This window comes from Scyliorhinus canicula, chromosome 7 (assembly GCF_902713615.1).
Source record: "Scyliorhinus canicula chromosome 7, sScyCan1.1, whole genome shotgun sequence".
NCBI lineage: Eukaryota > Metazoa > Chordata > Chondrichthyes > Carcharhiniformes > Scyliorhinidae > Scyliorhinus > Scyliorhinus canicula.
In genome coordinates, this window is record NC_052152.1 from 39,919,290 (window position 1) to 39,935,700 (window position 16,411).

Below are 16,411 nucleotides of genomic sequence, written 5' to 3' on the forward strand. Positions count from 1 at the left end.
AAATCTGCTCCTGGGACAGCATGCTGGCGTCCCGAGGAGGCCGTCTGCCTCTTTGGGCTTCGGACCTGCGCGTTACTACATCTGGCTGAGGAGGCACACATGCAAAGAATAAAGAACAATACAGCACAGGAACAGGACCTCTGGCCCTCCAATCCTGTGCCGATCACATGTCCTATCTAGACCAACCGCTTGTATCCTACTATACCCCATCTGTTCATGTGCTATCCAGATAAGTCTTAAAGGTCCTTAACGTATCTTCCTCAACCACCTCACTTGGCAGTGCATTCTAGGCCACTGCGGCCGTCTGTGTAAAAAAAAAAAACTTCCCCCTCATATCTCCACTGAAGCTTTCCCCCCTCACCTTGAACTTGTGCCCCCTTGTAATTGTCAGTTCCGCCCTGGGAAAAAGCCTCCAACTGTTCACCCTATCTATACCCCTAATAATTTTAGAAACTTCTATCAGGTCGCCACCTCGGCCTCCGTCTCTGGGAGAACAATCTCGGTTTATTCACACTCTCCTTAGAGCTAATACCCTCCATACTAGGCAAATCCTGATAAACCTTTTCTGAACTCTCTCCAAAGCCTCCACGTCCTTCTGGTGACCAGAATTGGACACAGTATTCCAAATGTGGCCCAACCAACATTCCATATAATTGCAACCTATTTTTCGAGCTTTTATACTCGATATCCCGTCCTCTGAAGGCAAGCATGCCATATGCTTTCTTTACCACAATTTCCACCTGCGCTGCCACTTTTAAGGATCTGTGGACCTGCACGCCCAGATCTCTCTGTATGTCTATGCTCCTTGTGGTTTGGCCATTTATTTTATAGCTCCCACCTGAATTGTATCTACCAAAATGCATCACCTCGCATTTGTCTGGGTTAAATTCCATCTGCCATTTCTCTGCCAATTTTGCAACCTATCTATATCCTGTTGTATTCTCTGACAATCTTCATCACTATACACAACTCCTGCAATCTTAGTATCATCAGCAAACTTGCTAATCAGACCCGCTACGTTTTGTTCCAAGTCATTTATATATATATTACAAACAGCAGAGGTCCCTTTACTGATTCCTGTGGAACCCCACTTGTTACAAACCATCATTCGGAAAAAAACTCCCTTCCACTGCTACCCTCTGCCTTGTATGGCCAGCCAGTTCTGGATCCATCCAGCTAGTTCACCCCTGTGATCTACTCTTTTGCACCAGCCTGCCATGAAGGACCTTATCAAATGCTTTACTAAAGTCAGGTAGACATCATCCACAACCCTTGCCTCGTCAATCATTTTTGTCACCTCCTCAAAAAGTTCAATCAAATTAGTGAGACATGACCTCCCTCATACAAAACCATACTGTCTGTTGCTAATAAGACCATTCGCTTCAAAATGTACATAGATCCTGGGCGCGATTCTCCACCCCCCCACGCCGGGTGGGAGAATAGCGGGAGGGCCTCCCGACATTTTTCACGCCCTCCCGCTAATCCCCTCTTCCCCCCCCCCCCCCCCCCCCCCCCCCCACTCCACGAATCGCCGCTCGCCATATTTTACGGCGAGCGGCGATTCTCCGAGGCCGAGTGGCCGGCCCTTCACGCCCATTTCACCACGGCAGCAAACACACCTGCTCGCTGCCGTCGTGAAACGGGCGCCAGACGCCCGTTTGGGGCATCTAGAGGTCCGATTGGCACGGGAGCACCACGACTGTGCTCGGGAGGGGACAGGCCCGCGATCGGTGTCCACCAATCGTCGGGCCAGCGTCCAAAATGGACGCACTCTTTCCCCTCCGCCGCCCGGCAAGATCAAGCCACCACGTCTTGCCGGGTGGCTGAGGTGAAAGACGGCAACTGCGCATGCGCGGGTTGGCATTGTCCAACCTGCGCATGCGCGGCTGACGTCATCGGCCGCGTCAGCCGCCGTGATGCTTGACGTGCGGCCTTGACGACGGTCGTCAAGGCCGCGCCACAGTGACACACGGGGTCGCGCTCCTAGCCCCGCCCGGGGGGGAGAATCGGCCCCGGAAGTGGCCGTAAAGGCTACCGTGGGTCACGGCCTGCCCCACGGCAGCCTTTACGATTCTCCGCATTGGCGGAGAATCGCGCCCCCATCTCTGAAAATCTTTTCCAACAATTTCACTATCACTGACGTCAAGTTCACTGGCGTATAATTACCTGGAATCAATCCTTCTGAAATAACGGTACAACATTGGCTATCCTCCAATCCTCTGATATTGCACCTGTGGCCCATGAGGACACAAATATTTCTGCCAGAGGCTCAGCGATTTCATATCTTCTCTCCCTCAGTAATCTGGAATAGATGACATCTGGCCCTGGGAATTTGAATACCTTAATGCTTTTTAAAACACCTGACTCTTCCTTCCTCGTAATAATGACCTGTTCTAAAGTGTTTACACATCCCTCTGAGACACCACCAATCAACGTGTCCTTCTCCTTTGTGAATACTGATGCAAAATACTCATTAAGGACCTCACCTACTTCCTCTGGTTCTACACATTCCCTTCCTTTGTCCTTAAGGGGGCCTCACGGTAGCATGGTGGTTAGCATCAATGCTTCACAGCTCCAGGGTCCCAGGTTCGATTCCCGGTTGGGTCACTGTCTGTGTGGAGTCTGCACGTCCTCCCTGTATGTGCGTGGGTTTCCTCCGGGTGCTCCGGTTTCCTCCCACAGTCCAAAGATGTGCGGGTTAGGTGGATTGGCCATGCTAAATTGTCCGTAGTGTAAGGTTAATGGGGGGATTGTTGGGTTACGGGTATGTGGGTTTAAGTAGGGTGATCATTGCTCGGCACAACATCGAGGGCCGAAGGGCCTGTTCTGTGCTGTACTGTTCTATGTTCTATGTTCTAACTCTTTCTCTAGCTATCCTCTTGTTCCTAATATACTTCTAAAATGCCTTGGGATTCTCCTTAATCCTGTCTGCCAAGGACATTTCGTGACCCCTTTTTGCCCTCCTAACTCCTTGCTTAAGCTTTTTTCTACTATTAATGTCCCGATTAATAATCCCAGGATACTGAATGTTTTATGAACAGCTCTCCCCTTGTGCAGCCACCTTCAATGATTCCTCTGCTACTTCACACCGTTCAGAGTCATGTCCTTTATTTCATAGGGGCAGCACGGTAGCATGGTGGTTAGCATAAATGCTTCACAGCTCCAGGGTCCCAGGTTCGATTCCCGGCTGGGTCACTGTCTGTGCGGAGTCTGCACGTCCTCCCCGTGTGTGCGTGGGTTTCCTCCGGGTTTCCTCCCACAGTCCAAAGATGTGCGGGTTAGGTGGATTGGCCATGCTAAATTGCCCGTAGTGTCCTAAAAAAGTAAGGTTAAGGGGGGAGTTGTTGGGTTATGGGTACAGGGAGGATACGTGGGTTTGAGTAGGGTGATCATTGCTCGGCACAACATCGAGGGCCGAAGGGCCTGTTCTGTGCTGTACTGTTCTATGTTCTATACTGTTTTTCTATGTTCTTCCTACCAAAATGAATCACCTCACACTTCTCTGCATTTAACTTCATCTGCCACCTATTTGACCACTCCAGTAACTTCTGTATGTCCTTTTGAATTACTTCATTGTCCTCTTCAAGTTCCACGTTTTGTATCGACTACAAACTTTGAAATTGTTCCCTGAACTCCATGATCTGGATCATTAATATATTTGAGGAAAGAAAAGGGGCGCAATTTTCAGGCCTCATTGCCCTCTTGCTCAAGTGAAACAAGGCCGGTGAATAGCAGGAGAGGCCAAAAACGAGGCACGCCAAGTGCCAAACAGTTTGTGATGCAACCGGCCCGCTCACGTAGGCGAAATCAGGATCTCACTGTGGCGTGGCAAAAAAACAATTATCACCATTTAAGTCCAATTTCCATACAATTAAAGAGTGCCACACCATATCGAATGGCCTCTTGTCATTCAGCGGCCTCCCCAGCAAGTGCTCAAGCTGGCGCCGATTAGTACTCCTTTTGAAAAACATGAACTTGGCGGAAGGGCTTCTGTAGGGAGCCGGAGGACCCCAACTCGCTTGTCGGCAGCACATGCACAGCCGTACCACCCTGTCCCGTGTGCTGACTCTGAGAGCTGACTGTCTCATCAGAGGGATGGAACTCGGGGGAGTTGGTGGCCATCGTCACCACTCCATGGGACGGCTCCAGGTTGGCAACCAGCAACCCATCCTCCAGGCCGGTGCCCACAGGACCCTGGGTTCACATTGGGATGGAGCGCCAGGTTGTTTGAGCCCCGGCTGCCCTTCATCATCTGTCTCTGCCAGCCCTGGTGGATCCCCATGGTCCGCACCATCGTGTCGACGTCCTTGGTGATGCTCCTCAGTGACATGGCCATGCCCACTTGCAACTGGGACAAGCTCCGCAGTGCCTCGGCCATGCCCATCTGAGAGCGGGTCATGTCCCGCAGAACCTCATCAAGGTCAGCCTGGTACTGGGTCACATCCCTCAGCGAGTCAGACATTCTGACGAGGCCCTCAGCCATGGCCGTCACCGACTGCACAACGCCTTGGACACCTTCACTAATGGTGCAACATCATGCACCAGGCTTTCCACCACGGTCGCCAGGCTAGCAGTGTTGGCTTCAGTGCCATGCACTGCCGGTGACATGTCCTGCACCTATAGCCTCTGGGACTCCACCAATCAGCTATGGACATGCTGGAGTGCCGCTGACATCTCCACCTGAATGTCCCGATTGCTTCCTATCATCTCAATCAACTCTGGGTACTTCTGTACCACAGGCTCAGTATCAAGCTGGGACACCGCTGGGTCCTGTGATCCAGCAGCCCTCCAACTGCTGTCTCACCTGGGGGTTCCTGCCTCCACCTGATGTGCATCATGAGCAGTGCGGTGCTCATCAGATTGTGCCCCAGAGGTCTGTCCACTAACATGTCCCACCGAGGTGTGTGTGCATCTGCACTGGTGAAGGGTGGGGATGACAGCTATGCCGAGACTATAATGGTTACATCCTCGGGGCTCTCCTCTAAGCTGATCTCATGGGAGGCAGTTGTGTAGCCGAGTCAGGTCACAGCCTGGACACCACGTGTTGTTCAGATACAGTTTATATAGTTGTATCTCGTTACTTTATTTCTATAATTAGTTCATTAGAGTGCCAAACTCATTTATTAGTTTTATCGCTACTTAATAAATTTGTTTACTTTACATCGAAGACTTGTGTATTCTTCAAGATCATCTGCTTCCATTAACGACAGATATTACTTTAACCAAGTCATACAACATGCTACCAGGGGTAGCAATATAACAGGGTGTATATTAGGAGGGTTGGTATCTTGCGGGGGGGGGGGGGGGGGGGGGGGGGGGGGGGTTGAGGGGAGTTGGAGGGAGGGTTTGGGCAGATGGTGGAGGGCCTTGATGTCTACTCACTCGTGCTGCCCCGGTGTAGGTTGTTGACCTTTTTTCGGCACTGAAGGCCTGTTCACACTCCCCGCACTCACAGCTGCCACCACTTCGTCCTAGGTAGCACGGACTCCCCAATGGCTCATCCTCTGGGGCCCTCAGGGGTACAAGACATTCCTTCTGGCCTCCAAGGGAACTAGCAGCCTCCCCAGATCTGTGTCCCCGCATCTTGGGCCTGGTCTCCTCGGCGCCATTGGTGCGAGCTGGCTGCGGTTGGCTGAGCAAGTGCTGCTCAACCTTGTTCGCGGGGGGATGGGTCAGCTGGTGAGCCTTCATTTGCGATGAGAAGCCTTTGACACCTCGTTATGTGGACCAATTAATGCTGAATTGCGTTGCTAGCCTCGCTGGGCTGAGCGCCGGGAAGCTCGTGCTAATTCCCACTCGCTACAAGACTTGGAAATTTTTCCGGAGAATCGCGCCCAAGGGTTCCAATATCGACACCCGGGAACTCCACTACAAATCTTCCTCTAACCCAAAGAATATCCATGAACCATAACTTGCTGTTCTGTTTACTGTCACTCAGCCAATTTCCTATCCAAGTGCCAACTTTCCTTTTTGTTCCATGAGCTAGAATTTGCTCACAAGTCTGCAGCACTGTACCAAACACCTTTGAATGTCTATGTACATCATATTAACAACATTACCCTCAACAACCCTAACCCTGTCTGTTATTGTTCAAAAAACTCCAGTAAGTTAGTTAAACATGATTTTCCTTTAAGAAATTCATGCTGGTTCTTCCTAATCAACCCACATTTTCCATTTGATTATTTATACTATTCCTAATAATTTCTAGAAATTTCCCCACCACCCAAGTTAAACAGATTGGTCTGTAATTGCTGGGCTTATCCTTACAACCTTTCGGAATAAGGGTGTAATGTTTGCAATTCTCCAGTTCTCTGACATCTCCCGAGTCTAGCGAAGACCAAAACATTGGCCAATGCTCCTGCAATTTCCACTTTACAGCTGAAACTCCCCCATCATCTCTTCATTCTGCCCTTGTACAGAACATCTCATCCATTTTGATTTCAATCTTGATCTGAATTTAGCTGGTCCACTTTCCTTATTTTTCTTCACTCCTATTATCTCTCTCACTACCCACATCTGCACCATCTCCTACAAGCAGTTCCCTAGATTTGGCCATCTTCAGAAATCCTGCAATGTCTCGATCTCTTTCTTAGGTAAAGCATTCTCCAACAAAGTCCTTGCAACCTCTAATATCCACATTATCCTGTCTGTTTTAGGTCACCCTACTATCCCCCTCTGTCCCTGTATTCTCAAACTCCCAATTTACTCTCCTCTGGCCTCCCATCTACCTGAATGCATATACTGCACTGAACTTGCACAATAACTCCATTGTTTCTGCAACTTATGTCCGAATGCAGTTAACACATCTCCTGTAATGTCTTTCCATCCTGCCTCTGTACAGTCACATTGGGCATATCATAAGGCTTCATACTTCTCTTTCTTTTCCTTGTCCATGTACTATCCCTTCACCTGTAAAGACTTAATTACCTGCAAAGACTCTCATTCAAAATATCATCTTGCATCATTGACTTTGTCGATATATATGTTTCTGGAACCCACCTCTTCATTCACCTGAGGAAGGAGCTGTGCTCCGAAAGCCAGTGATTCGAAACAAACCTGTTAGACTTTAACCTGGTGTTGTAAGACTTCTTACTGTCCTTTGTTGGTGGCTTAGTATCCCTCTTAGTGCTGCCTTCTGCCATTGGCGTCACACACAGCATTCCGTTTCTTTCTGTTGGAGTCTTTAGATTTTTGTCATTGGTTGGGGGGGGGGGCTGCGTGACTCCTCCCCTCCTCTACATTTGCCCTATGTGTTCCACTCTATGGCCCCTTGGGGTCCCTTCTTTCCTTCTCTGCATCCAGCTCTTCCTCTTGTGTGTGCCTTCCCTTCTCTTCCTCCCTCCCTTTCCCACCCTCCTCTCTTTCCTTAGTCATTGTTGACCTCGAACAGGTCTTGGAACAGGCTGATGAATAGGCTCCACATGTTGTGGAAGCCTTCTTCCGACCCTCGGGTGGTGTACTTGATCTTCTCTAGGTGAGGAATTTGAAGAGGTCTTCCAGCCAGTCTGCAGCTGTGGATGGTGCTGCCAATTGCCAGCCAAGCAGGATTCCTTGGCATGCGATTAAGGAAGCAAAAGTTAGGCCAGCTGCCCTCCTCCCCATATGAATTTCTGGCTGGTCCAATACCACTGAAGACTGCCACTCTCGTCCACAGCTCCACCCTCGCCCCCACAACCATGAACATTGCCTTAAAGAATGCTGTGGAGAACCCAACAAGTCTGAGCAGGCCCAGAATATGTGGGCATCGTTGGCCGGGCTTCCCTGGCACCGTTCACATTTGTCCTCCACCTCCGGGGGAAAGAACCTGTTCATTCAGGTTCTGCTTAGGTGAGCTCTGTGCACCACTTTAAACTGCATGAAGCTTAGGGGGAGGTGGAGTTGACCCTACTCAGTGCTTCGCTCCAGAGTCTGCATCTCACTCCTGTCCCCAGTTCATCTTCCCCTTTTCATCTGGCTTTGCCAGTGGTAGTCTTGCACTATCCAGTAACCATCCGTATATATTCCTGCAGTTTCCCCCCTCCGTGCTGTCTGTTTTTATTTGTTCCTCCAGTAGTGTGTCTTTTGGGGCCCTGGGATATCTTGCCGTCTCCTTGCGGAGAAAGTGTTTAATTTGGAGATGTCAGAGTTCGTGTCCGGTCAGCATGTCCAGGTCCTCTGTCAGTTTGTCCAAGGTCGCAGGTCTATCTCCTATGTAAAGGTCTCTGAACGCTTGCCTGTCCTGTCTCCAATTTTAAAATGTGGTGTCAAGCATGGCTGGTGGGAATCCGTGGTTGCTGCAGATGAGGGAATCATAGATTATCATAGAATTTACAGTGCAGAAGGAGGCCATTCGGCCCATCGAGTCTGCACCGGCGCTTGGAAAGAGCACCCTACCCAAGGTCAACACTTCCACCCTATCCCCATAACCCAGTAACCCCACCCAACACTGAGGGCAATTTTGGACTCTAAGGGCAATTTATCAGGCCAATCCACCTAACCTGCACATCTTTGGACTGTGGGAGGAAACCGGAGCACCCGGAGGAAACCCACGCGCACACGGGGAGGATGTGCAGACTCCGCACAGTGACCCAAGCCAGAATCGAACCTGGGACCCTGGAGCTGAGAAGCAATTGTACTATCCATAATGCTACCGTGCTGCTGATATCCCGGTTCATCCGAAATGCTGCCTTATTTGGTTCCATGTTTCTGAGTGACTGCCCGCCACCATGGACAGGATGTGTACTTTGTTGGAGGGTTTGGGACTGCTGTATTGGCGAGGGCCATTCCCTTGCAGGAGTATTCCTCCAGCCTTAACCATTCTGTGTTTGGCTCTCATCTCCATCCCCTCACCCTCTTGCATCCCATTTCAGTAGGTCCTTTTTAACTTCCTCCACTTGTGAATCCGTGTCCAGTCAAGGGCTATCTGGATCCCCAGGTAGCGGAATTTGTTAAATAATAATAATAAACTTTATTGTCACAAGTAGGCTTACATTAACACTGCAATGAAGTTACTATGTTTTGGGCTTGTTTGAAAGTAGTCTTTCCAGCTCTGTCCCTCCCCCATTAGGGTTCACCGAGAAGGCCTTGCTCTTGCCCAGGTTGGGTTTGTAGCCTGAAAAGACTCCAAACTCTTCCAGCATTGAACATAGAACATGGAAAATACAGCACAGAACAGGCCGTTTGGCCCACGATGTTGTGCCGAATTTTTGCCCTAGATGAAGAACAAATTAATCTACACCCCATCATTCTACCGTAATCCATGTACCTATCCAATAGCCACTTGAAGGTCCCTAATGTTTCCGACTCAACTCCTTCCACAGGCAGGGCATTCCATGCCCCCACTACTCTCTGGATAAAGAACCTACCTCTGACATCCCCCCTATATCTTCCACCATTCACATTAAATTTATATCCCCTTGTAATGGCAGTTCCATGATTGCTTTCAGGCTGTGGTGGGGGTCTGAGATGTGGAGGAGCAGGTCATCCACATAGAGTGATTCTCTTATGCTCTCTGCTCCCTCTTTGGATGCCCTTCCAGCTTTTTGCATCTTGCAGGGCGATTGCCAGGGTTTTAATTGCCAAGCCGAACAAAAACGCGGATAGTGGGCATCCTTGCATTGTGCCCCTGTGTGGCTGGAAATATTCAGAGCTGACGGTGTTGGTCCGAACGCTCGCCTTAGGGTCGCTGTACAGGAGTTTCAACCACGAGTTGAAACCCGTCCCCAGCCCAAACCACTATGAGGTACTTCCAATCGACTCTGTTGAAGGCCTTTTCTGCATCGAGGGAGACGATCACCTCTGGTGTTCCCCCCACGGGTGTGGTCATTGTTGCATTCAGCAGCCGCCTGATGTTCGCAGTTAGCTACCTACCCTTGACAAAGCCCTTCTGGTCCTCTGTGACCACCTCTGATACAAAGTTCTTCAATTTCTTGGCCAGGACTTTCGCGAGTATCTGCACATCTCCATTGAGTAGCTAAATGGGTCTGTATGATCGCATTCCATCGGGTCATTTTCATTTTTGGATATCAGTGATATCGTGGTCTGTGTTAGCATAGGAGGCAAGGTGCCCCTCACTAGCGAGTCTGCAAACATGTCCCTCAGGTGTAGGGTCAGGGCTAGTGTGGATTTCTTGGAGAGGTCCGTCAGGAACCTGTCAGGTCCCGGTGCCTTCCCTGCCTACATGGAGCTGAATCACTTCATGATCTCTCCCACTCCATTGGTGCTTCAAACTCCCCCCGTCTATCGTCCCTCACAACTGGCATGTCCTGTCCATCAAATAACCATTTCATCCCTCTGTCCCCGTCGGGTTCGGAGGTGTACTGTCCTCAGTAAAAGGTCTTGAACGTTCGGTTGACCTCTTTTAGCTCAGTCACCAGTCTGCCTCTACCGTTCCTCACTTGAGCTATCTCTCACGTTGCTTCCTGCTTTGTCAGCTGATGAGCCAGTAGGCGGCCAGCCTTTCCCCCCGTGTTCGTAGATGGTCCCCCGTGTCTTGGGGAGTTGGTGCACTGTTTTACTGGTGGATAACAGGTTAAAGTCCATCTGTAGCTTTTTCCTCTCTGCCAGAAGCTCTACAATCAGGACCTGGGAGTACTTTCTGTCGACCTCCAGATGCAGTAGATCAATTGTTGCTTGGCCACCCTCTCTTCCCTGTCTCTACGTGCCTTGCAGGCTATAATCTCTCCGCTAATCACCACCTTCAGTGCCTCCCAGAGCGTGGAAGGTGAGACTTCCTCACTCTGGTTATTCGTGACGTACTCACCTACGGCTTGGGATTTCTTATGACAGAAGTCCTTATCAGCCAGTAGCTCCGTATCCAACCTCCACGTGGGGCATTGGGCACGGCCCATGTGTCCAACCTCACGACCATGTAGTGTGGAGCCTAGCCGGAGATAACTATCACGGAATATTCTGTTCTTACTATTCCTGGAAGCACCGCTTTTCCCATTTCAAAGAAGTCTATTCTTGAGTACTCTTTGTGGACCAGAGAAAAGAACAAGAATCCCTTCTCACCGGGGTCCACCAAGGACCGCCAGGGGTCCACCGCCCCCATCTTCTCCATGAATGTTCCCAGCTTCCTACCCATGCTCGTCTATTTCCCCGATCTGGGGTTCGATTGGTCTGTCAGCGGACACAGTTAAAGTCGCCCTCTTGATCAGTTGATGCATATCAGTGTCAGGGATTTATGCCATGGTGATTTTAATTAAATATGTGTCGGCCCTGTAGGGGCGTACACATTTACCAGGACCACTGGTGCCCCGTCCAGGACACCCCTGACCATGGCGTACCATCCCCCTTGGTCCATAACCATTCTTGTAGCCATGAATCTCGTCCTCTTGCAAATCAGTATGGCTACTCCCCTAGTCCTCATCCCGTAGCATGAATGGTACGTCTGTCCCACCCAGCCCTTTCTTACCCGCAGTTGGTCCTTTTCCCTCGGGTGTGTTTCCTGCAGGAAGACTATGTCGACCTTTAAACTTCGGCGAAGACTCTGGATCTTTTCACTGGGCCATTAAATCCCCTGACATTCCAGGTGATAACCTTGGTGGGGGTTTTCTGTTCCCCGCTCCTGTGGGATCAACAATACTTAGCTGGTGGAACTCCGGGGTCTCCCGTTGTTCGGGGGCCGTCCAAAATGGCCGCAGTCACCGGTCTCACCGTGAGGTTGAGCCTCCGGGTTTCCCTTTGTCCAGGGATTCTCCAAATTGGCCGTTGTGGCGCCATCTGTTTCCTCAACCCATTCCTCACCCACCGAAGCCCGATGCGGAAACCATCTCATTCTCCCTGTTCTATTTCTTTTGTGCTCTTTCCCCCCTTATACCATCCCCCTTCCTGCATCGCCATTTCCCTGTCTCCCCCTGTGCTTTCCCCTGCCCCATCCCTGTGCGCCCATCCCCGACCAGGTGCTCCCTCCCTGCGGGGAGGTGTGTTGTGGTCCCCTTTGTTTTCTGTCTTCCCGTGCTAGCTATTTCTGCTAGTGTGGTGGCTCCAGTCCTGCCCCCTACCTTATGCCCGCTGACTGCCTGTCTAACCTGTTTTCCCTGTCTAACCTCTCACCTGCCTTCCCCTGACCTCGCTTCCTTCTGCGACCCATTCCTCTCCAGGTGATGGGGAGGAGGCTGCTGCTTGGGTTGTTAGTCTCCCTCTCTCCTGGGCAGCCAGGGATCCTTCCCCTCTTGGGTCCGCCGCCTTGCCCACCTGCTGCTCGTGGCTTTTTCCACAACTTCCACCCTTTTTCAGCCGTTCAAGCTCCTGTTTGCTGGCATACTCTTGTGGTTGTTTTCTTCTTGTTGTTGAGGTAGTTTGGTCTTCGGATTTTGGGCGAAATTCGACTAAAAGTGCCCTTTTTGGGTCTGGTTTGGAGGAGAGCAACCTGATGTGCTTCCGCTCAACACATCGCCGTCACTGGAAGTTGGGCAGCCATGTCGATATTTAAAAATTGACTGTGTGTTGTGATAAAATGACAAGTGTACAGATTACACCCAGTTTCAGTTTTTGTCCTTTATTGCAAAGGGGATGGATAATAAAAGTAAGGTAGTCTTGTTACAACTTGAGAGGCATGTCACCAAGGTGCACGTGGCTGGGGGACTGGAGAATCCCATCTGAGATGTGTCTCATCCTACCTGCCTTTAGGGGGGAGTATGTATGTCCGGCATGAGTGCATTTTGAATCTTGTCCAAGACTTTATCGGGGGGGGGGGGGGGGGAGAATCTAATCTTTGAAGCATGATTTTGAAATGGATTTTCCATTTTTCTCAAAGTGCTTTCTCTGTTTAACTTTAGGTTTGAAACCAGCTCTGGATAGTTTGACAACTACACCTGATCTCAAGGATAATCAGAGGGTACCTGCACCTTTACTAGTTTCTGCTATTTCTCCAGTTGAATCCTGTGACTCCAACAATAGAAGTGAAGATGAACCTGAAAATGAGGAGATTAGCCAGATCAAGGTAAGCAATTTACAGTGTGAAATACTATTTCTTCAACAACAGCTGCATTATATTGTCATTTTAAAGTGTTGTGATTTAATTGCATGGAGCGTTATGTGGATGCCTTATTTTCTTTTTATAAATTTAGAGTACCCAGTTCATTGTTTCTAATTAAGGGGCAATTTAGCGTAGCCAATCCACCTACCTTGCACATCTTTGGGTTGTGGGGGCGAAACCCACGCAAACATGGGGAGAATGTGCAAACTCCACACGGACAGTGACCCAGAGCCGGGATCGAACCTGGGACCCCGGCGCCGTAAGGCTGCAGTGCTACCACTGCACCACCGTGCTGCCCTTGGATGCCTTATTTTTAAACAAAGTTTGCCCACTTCCAATACATTTATATTTAATGAGTAAACACTTGTGGGATTATATGCAGCCGTGGCTTTCTGCATATGTATAGATGTATAATTTAAGAGTGGATGGTTAATTAGTGAATTGGACATAATGTTTTTAGAATAATTTTGTGTAAGATTCATCAGTGGACAATCTTATATAAGTGTAAGCTATGCATGAAGGTTTATTTTTCAAACATTTTTTAACTTATTCACCTGTCTCACCATTGAAATATTTGTTGCCGATTTCTACTTAGTAAGAGGCGCTGCTGACCTTCTTTCTGGACTGCTGGATTATTTGCTAATGGTGCTTTGCAATCGTGTTAAGTATTGTATAGGGGGCGTGATCCTCCCAGCCCGGAGCCGGGCCGGAGAATCCCCGCAACCGGGCCCCGACGCCGGCACGCGATTCTCTGGAGTGAAGAATCGGTGCCATTGGCGCCGGCCCGTTTGGTGCGGCGCCGGTCGCGGGCGCTGTACACGGCCAGGCCGCCGATTCTCCAGCCCGAATGGGCCGAGCGGCCGCTCTAAAAAGGCTACGCCCCGCCGGCACCATCCACACCTGGTCGCAGCCGGCGGGAACTCTGCGCACAGAGTCGGGGGGCGGCCTGTGGTGGGGGAGGGGCCTCCGATGGGGCCTCGCCCGCGATTGGGGCCCACTGATCGACTGGTCGGTCTCTCGTTCCCCAGACCTATTTTCTTACGCTCCAGCCCCTGAGCTCCGGCGCCATGTTGCGTTGGGGCCGGCGCGTTGAGGGAGGCCACCGCACATGCGCGTGTTGGCCCCGGCGCAACTGCGCACGTCCTCGTTGATGCCGATGCCACTGTGCATACATGGATCCCGCGGTGCACAGTTCACGCCGGGATGGGCGTGAACCGCTCCAACGCCGTACTGGCCCCTGTAGGGGCCAGAATCAGTACTCCCAGCGGCCCGTTCTCACCATCGTCGGACAATCTGCCACCGAATGGAAGAATCCCGAATTTCAAAATGTTGTCCCAGCAATAATGAAAGAACAGCAATGTATGTCCAACTCAAGATGAGTTGTGATTTGCTAAACAACTTGCAGGTGATGATGTCTCTGTTAATTTAAATCTTGCCCTTCGTTGTGGTACTTGGCCTCAGAGTGGGAGATGTTGTTGAGGTAGGTTTGCCAAGTTGTTGTGCTTTGTCCTTCATACTGTAACCATGGTGTACCTGTGGTGGTGGGAGTGGATGCTAAGATGCCAGTCAAGCAGAATGCTTTGTCCTGGATGTGTTGAACTCCTAATAGTTGTTGCAGCTACAGCTGTCCAGTGGTCTGCTATTGTTGCCAGTAGTGACGCCATGAATATTAGATTTGTATTTTTATCTGTCCTCCTGAATTCATGTCTCCTTCATCTTGGAAAGCTGACAAACCTTTTCACATGAATGATGTTGAGTGAATGACTGACAAGAAACCTTAGTGCAGTCGGGTTACACATTTGATTTGTTCTCCCTTGGAGATAAAGACTTTGCCATTAGGTGGCATCCAAATTATTCTGACCCAATGGTGTTGACACTAATCCTGTCAAAACAGTACTTTAAACTATAAAGAAGGGAATACATGTTTTATGCTTGTGTATTTTGGCAGCTTTGGCACTTATTTATTTATCAATGTTGTATTCTTAGTTTCTATTAACGATATTCAGTACAGCTAAGAAATATCTCCTTTCCATGATACCTGTATAAACTGCAATAAAATAAGTACCGATGATGATGTGAAAATTAGCCAACTGCTCTCGTGGCCTCATAGTTGTCAGTTCAGTTTAGGTCATTCATGTTTTGCTTTTGAGTCAGAAGGTTACGAGCCCAGGTCTTAGTCCAACACCTTGTTATGGCTGACATTTCAGTCCAGTACTGAGGGGGTGCTGCATTGTTAGAGGAGCAGTCTTTTAAGTAAAATGTTAAACTGCATCCTAGGTCTATCTGCTCCAGTGGTTGAGTTAGATGTTTAAAATGGCGTGGCACACTTCAAAGAATAAGCAGTTCTGGTATTCCACATAACAATAATTATAACACAAAGTGCTTTGTGATGTTTCTAAAATATACTGAGATGCTACATAAATGGAATTTTATTTCATTGTTCAAATAAATAATTAGTTGAGTAAACAATGAAACGGGTTAATTTATAAAGTAAATAGTTTCTACATCTGGGTTGGAAGAGAAAGGTGTAATATATTGTGTTACTGTCTCACTCGTTTCTGTGTTTTATTTGCAGATTTTGGATGGAATGATCGATGCTTGTGTCAACACTGATGATGTTGATTTCAAGGTATTTTGAATGATTACCTTTTTTTGCCTTTCTCCACTATAGTTAACCCAGCTTTCATGCAGTTTTTTCTCCTCTGCAACATGGGTTTGAATTTGCCTCAAACTGATGTGAAGTTGTTTCTCTGTGGGTCCTACTTGAAATGAGTTCAGTAGTTTCAACTCAGTTCCTACTGGGGATTGAGAGCAACATGAAAGTTACCCATATTTTGACACCCACTGCCAGAGAGGCCTGGAGGATTTGTGAAGTGAAAAGTGAAAACACTTGCATCATTAGTACATAGATAATCCAATTGTTCGTCACACAGATTGAACATGGCCTCATTTTGCTGTGTAGTGTACCATGTGATGGAGAAGATAAGAATTTAAAATCTGTCTCTTGATGACCTATACAGAACTCATTCATAACATTTCATGCATAGTTCTCAAAATTGCAATATAAAGGGATTTTCAAAATCCAGTCTATTATCCTTTGATTCGATTAATTTCTATTATTCTCTACAGGAGACTTTTAAGAAAGTGGAGGAAGAGAGGAATAGATTGATGCATACCATTGAAGACCTACGTGACAGCTGCAAACAAATAGAAAATCAAAGCCATCTTGAAATTAAAGCATGGAAACAAAGAATCCAAGAGAAAGAGAAACAGTGTGAGGTATGTGCCATACTTTTATCATTGAACAAACATGAAGAGGCAATATGAAGCTAGAGAGTGTAGAATTACATAGGATATATAGCACAAAAACAAGCCATTTCACCCAACTAGTCCATGCTGGTGTTTATGGTCCGTCCACTCAAGTCTCCTCCCATCTTTTCTCATTGAATC

At 48.8% G+C, this 16,411-nt stretch overlaps 1 protein-coding gene across 6 annotated transcripts in view; it reads left to right on the forward strand.

Moving 5' to 3' along the window:
• Nucleotides 1-16,411, forward strand: part of LOC119968889 (E3 ubiquitin-protein ligase DZIP3-like) — a 202,033-nt gene that overhangs the window by 113,961 nt on the left and 71,661 nt on the right. For 5 of the 6 annotated variants that reach the window (XR_005461261.1, XR_005461262.1, XM_038801830.1 and 2 more), the window contains 3 exons: nucleotides 12,762-12,925; nucleotides 15,537-15,590; nucleotides 16,091-16,240. Coding sequence is in view for 4 of the 6 variants with exons in the window: in XM_038801830.1 (XP_038657758.1) it covers nucleotides 12,762-12,925; nucleotides 15,537-15,590; nucleotides 16,091-16,240 (368 nt within the window). In the remaining 2 variants the exon portion in view is untranslated. The remainder of the gene's footprint in view (nucleotides 1-12,761; nucleotides 12,926-15,536; nucleotides 15,591-16,090; nucleotides 16,241-16,411) is intronic. The other variant, XM_038801827.1, reaches the window with a different exon arrangement.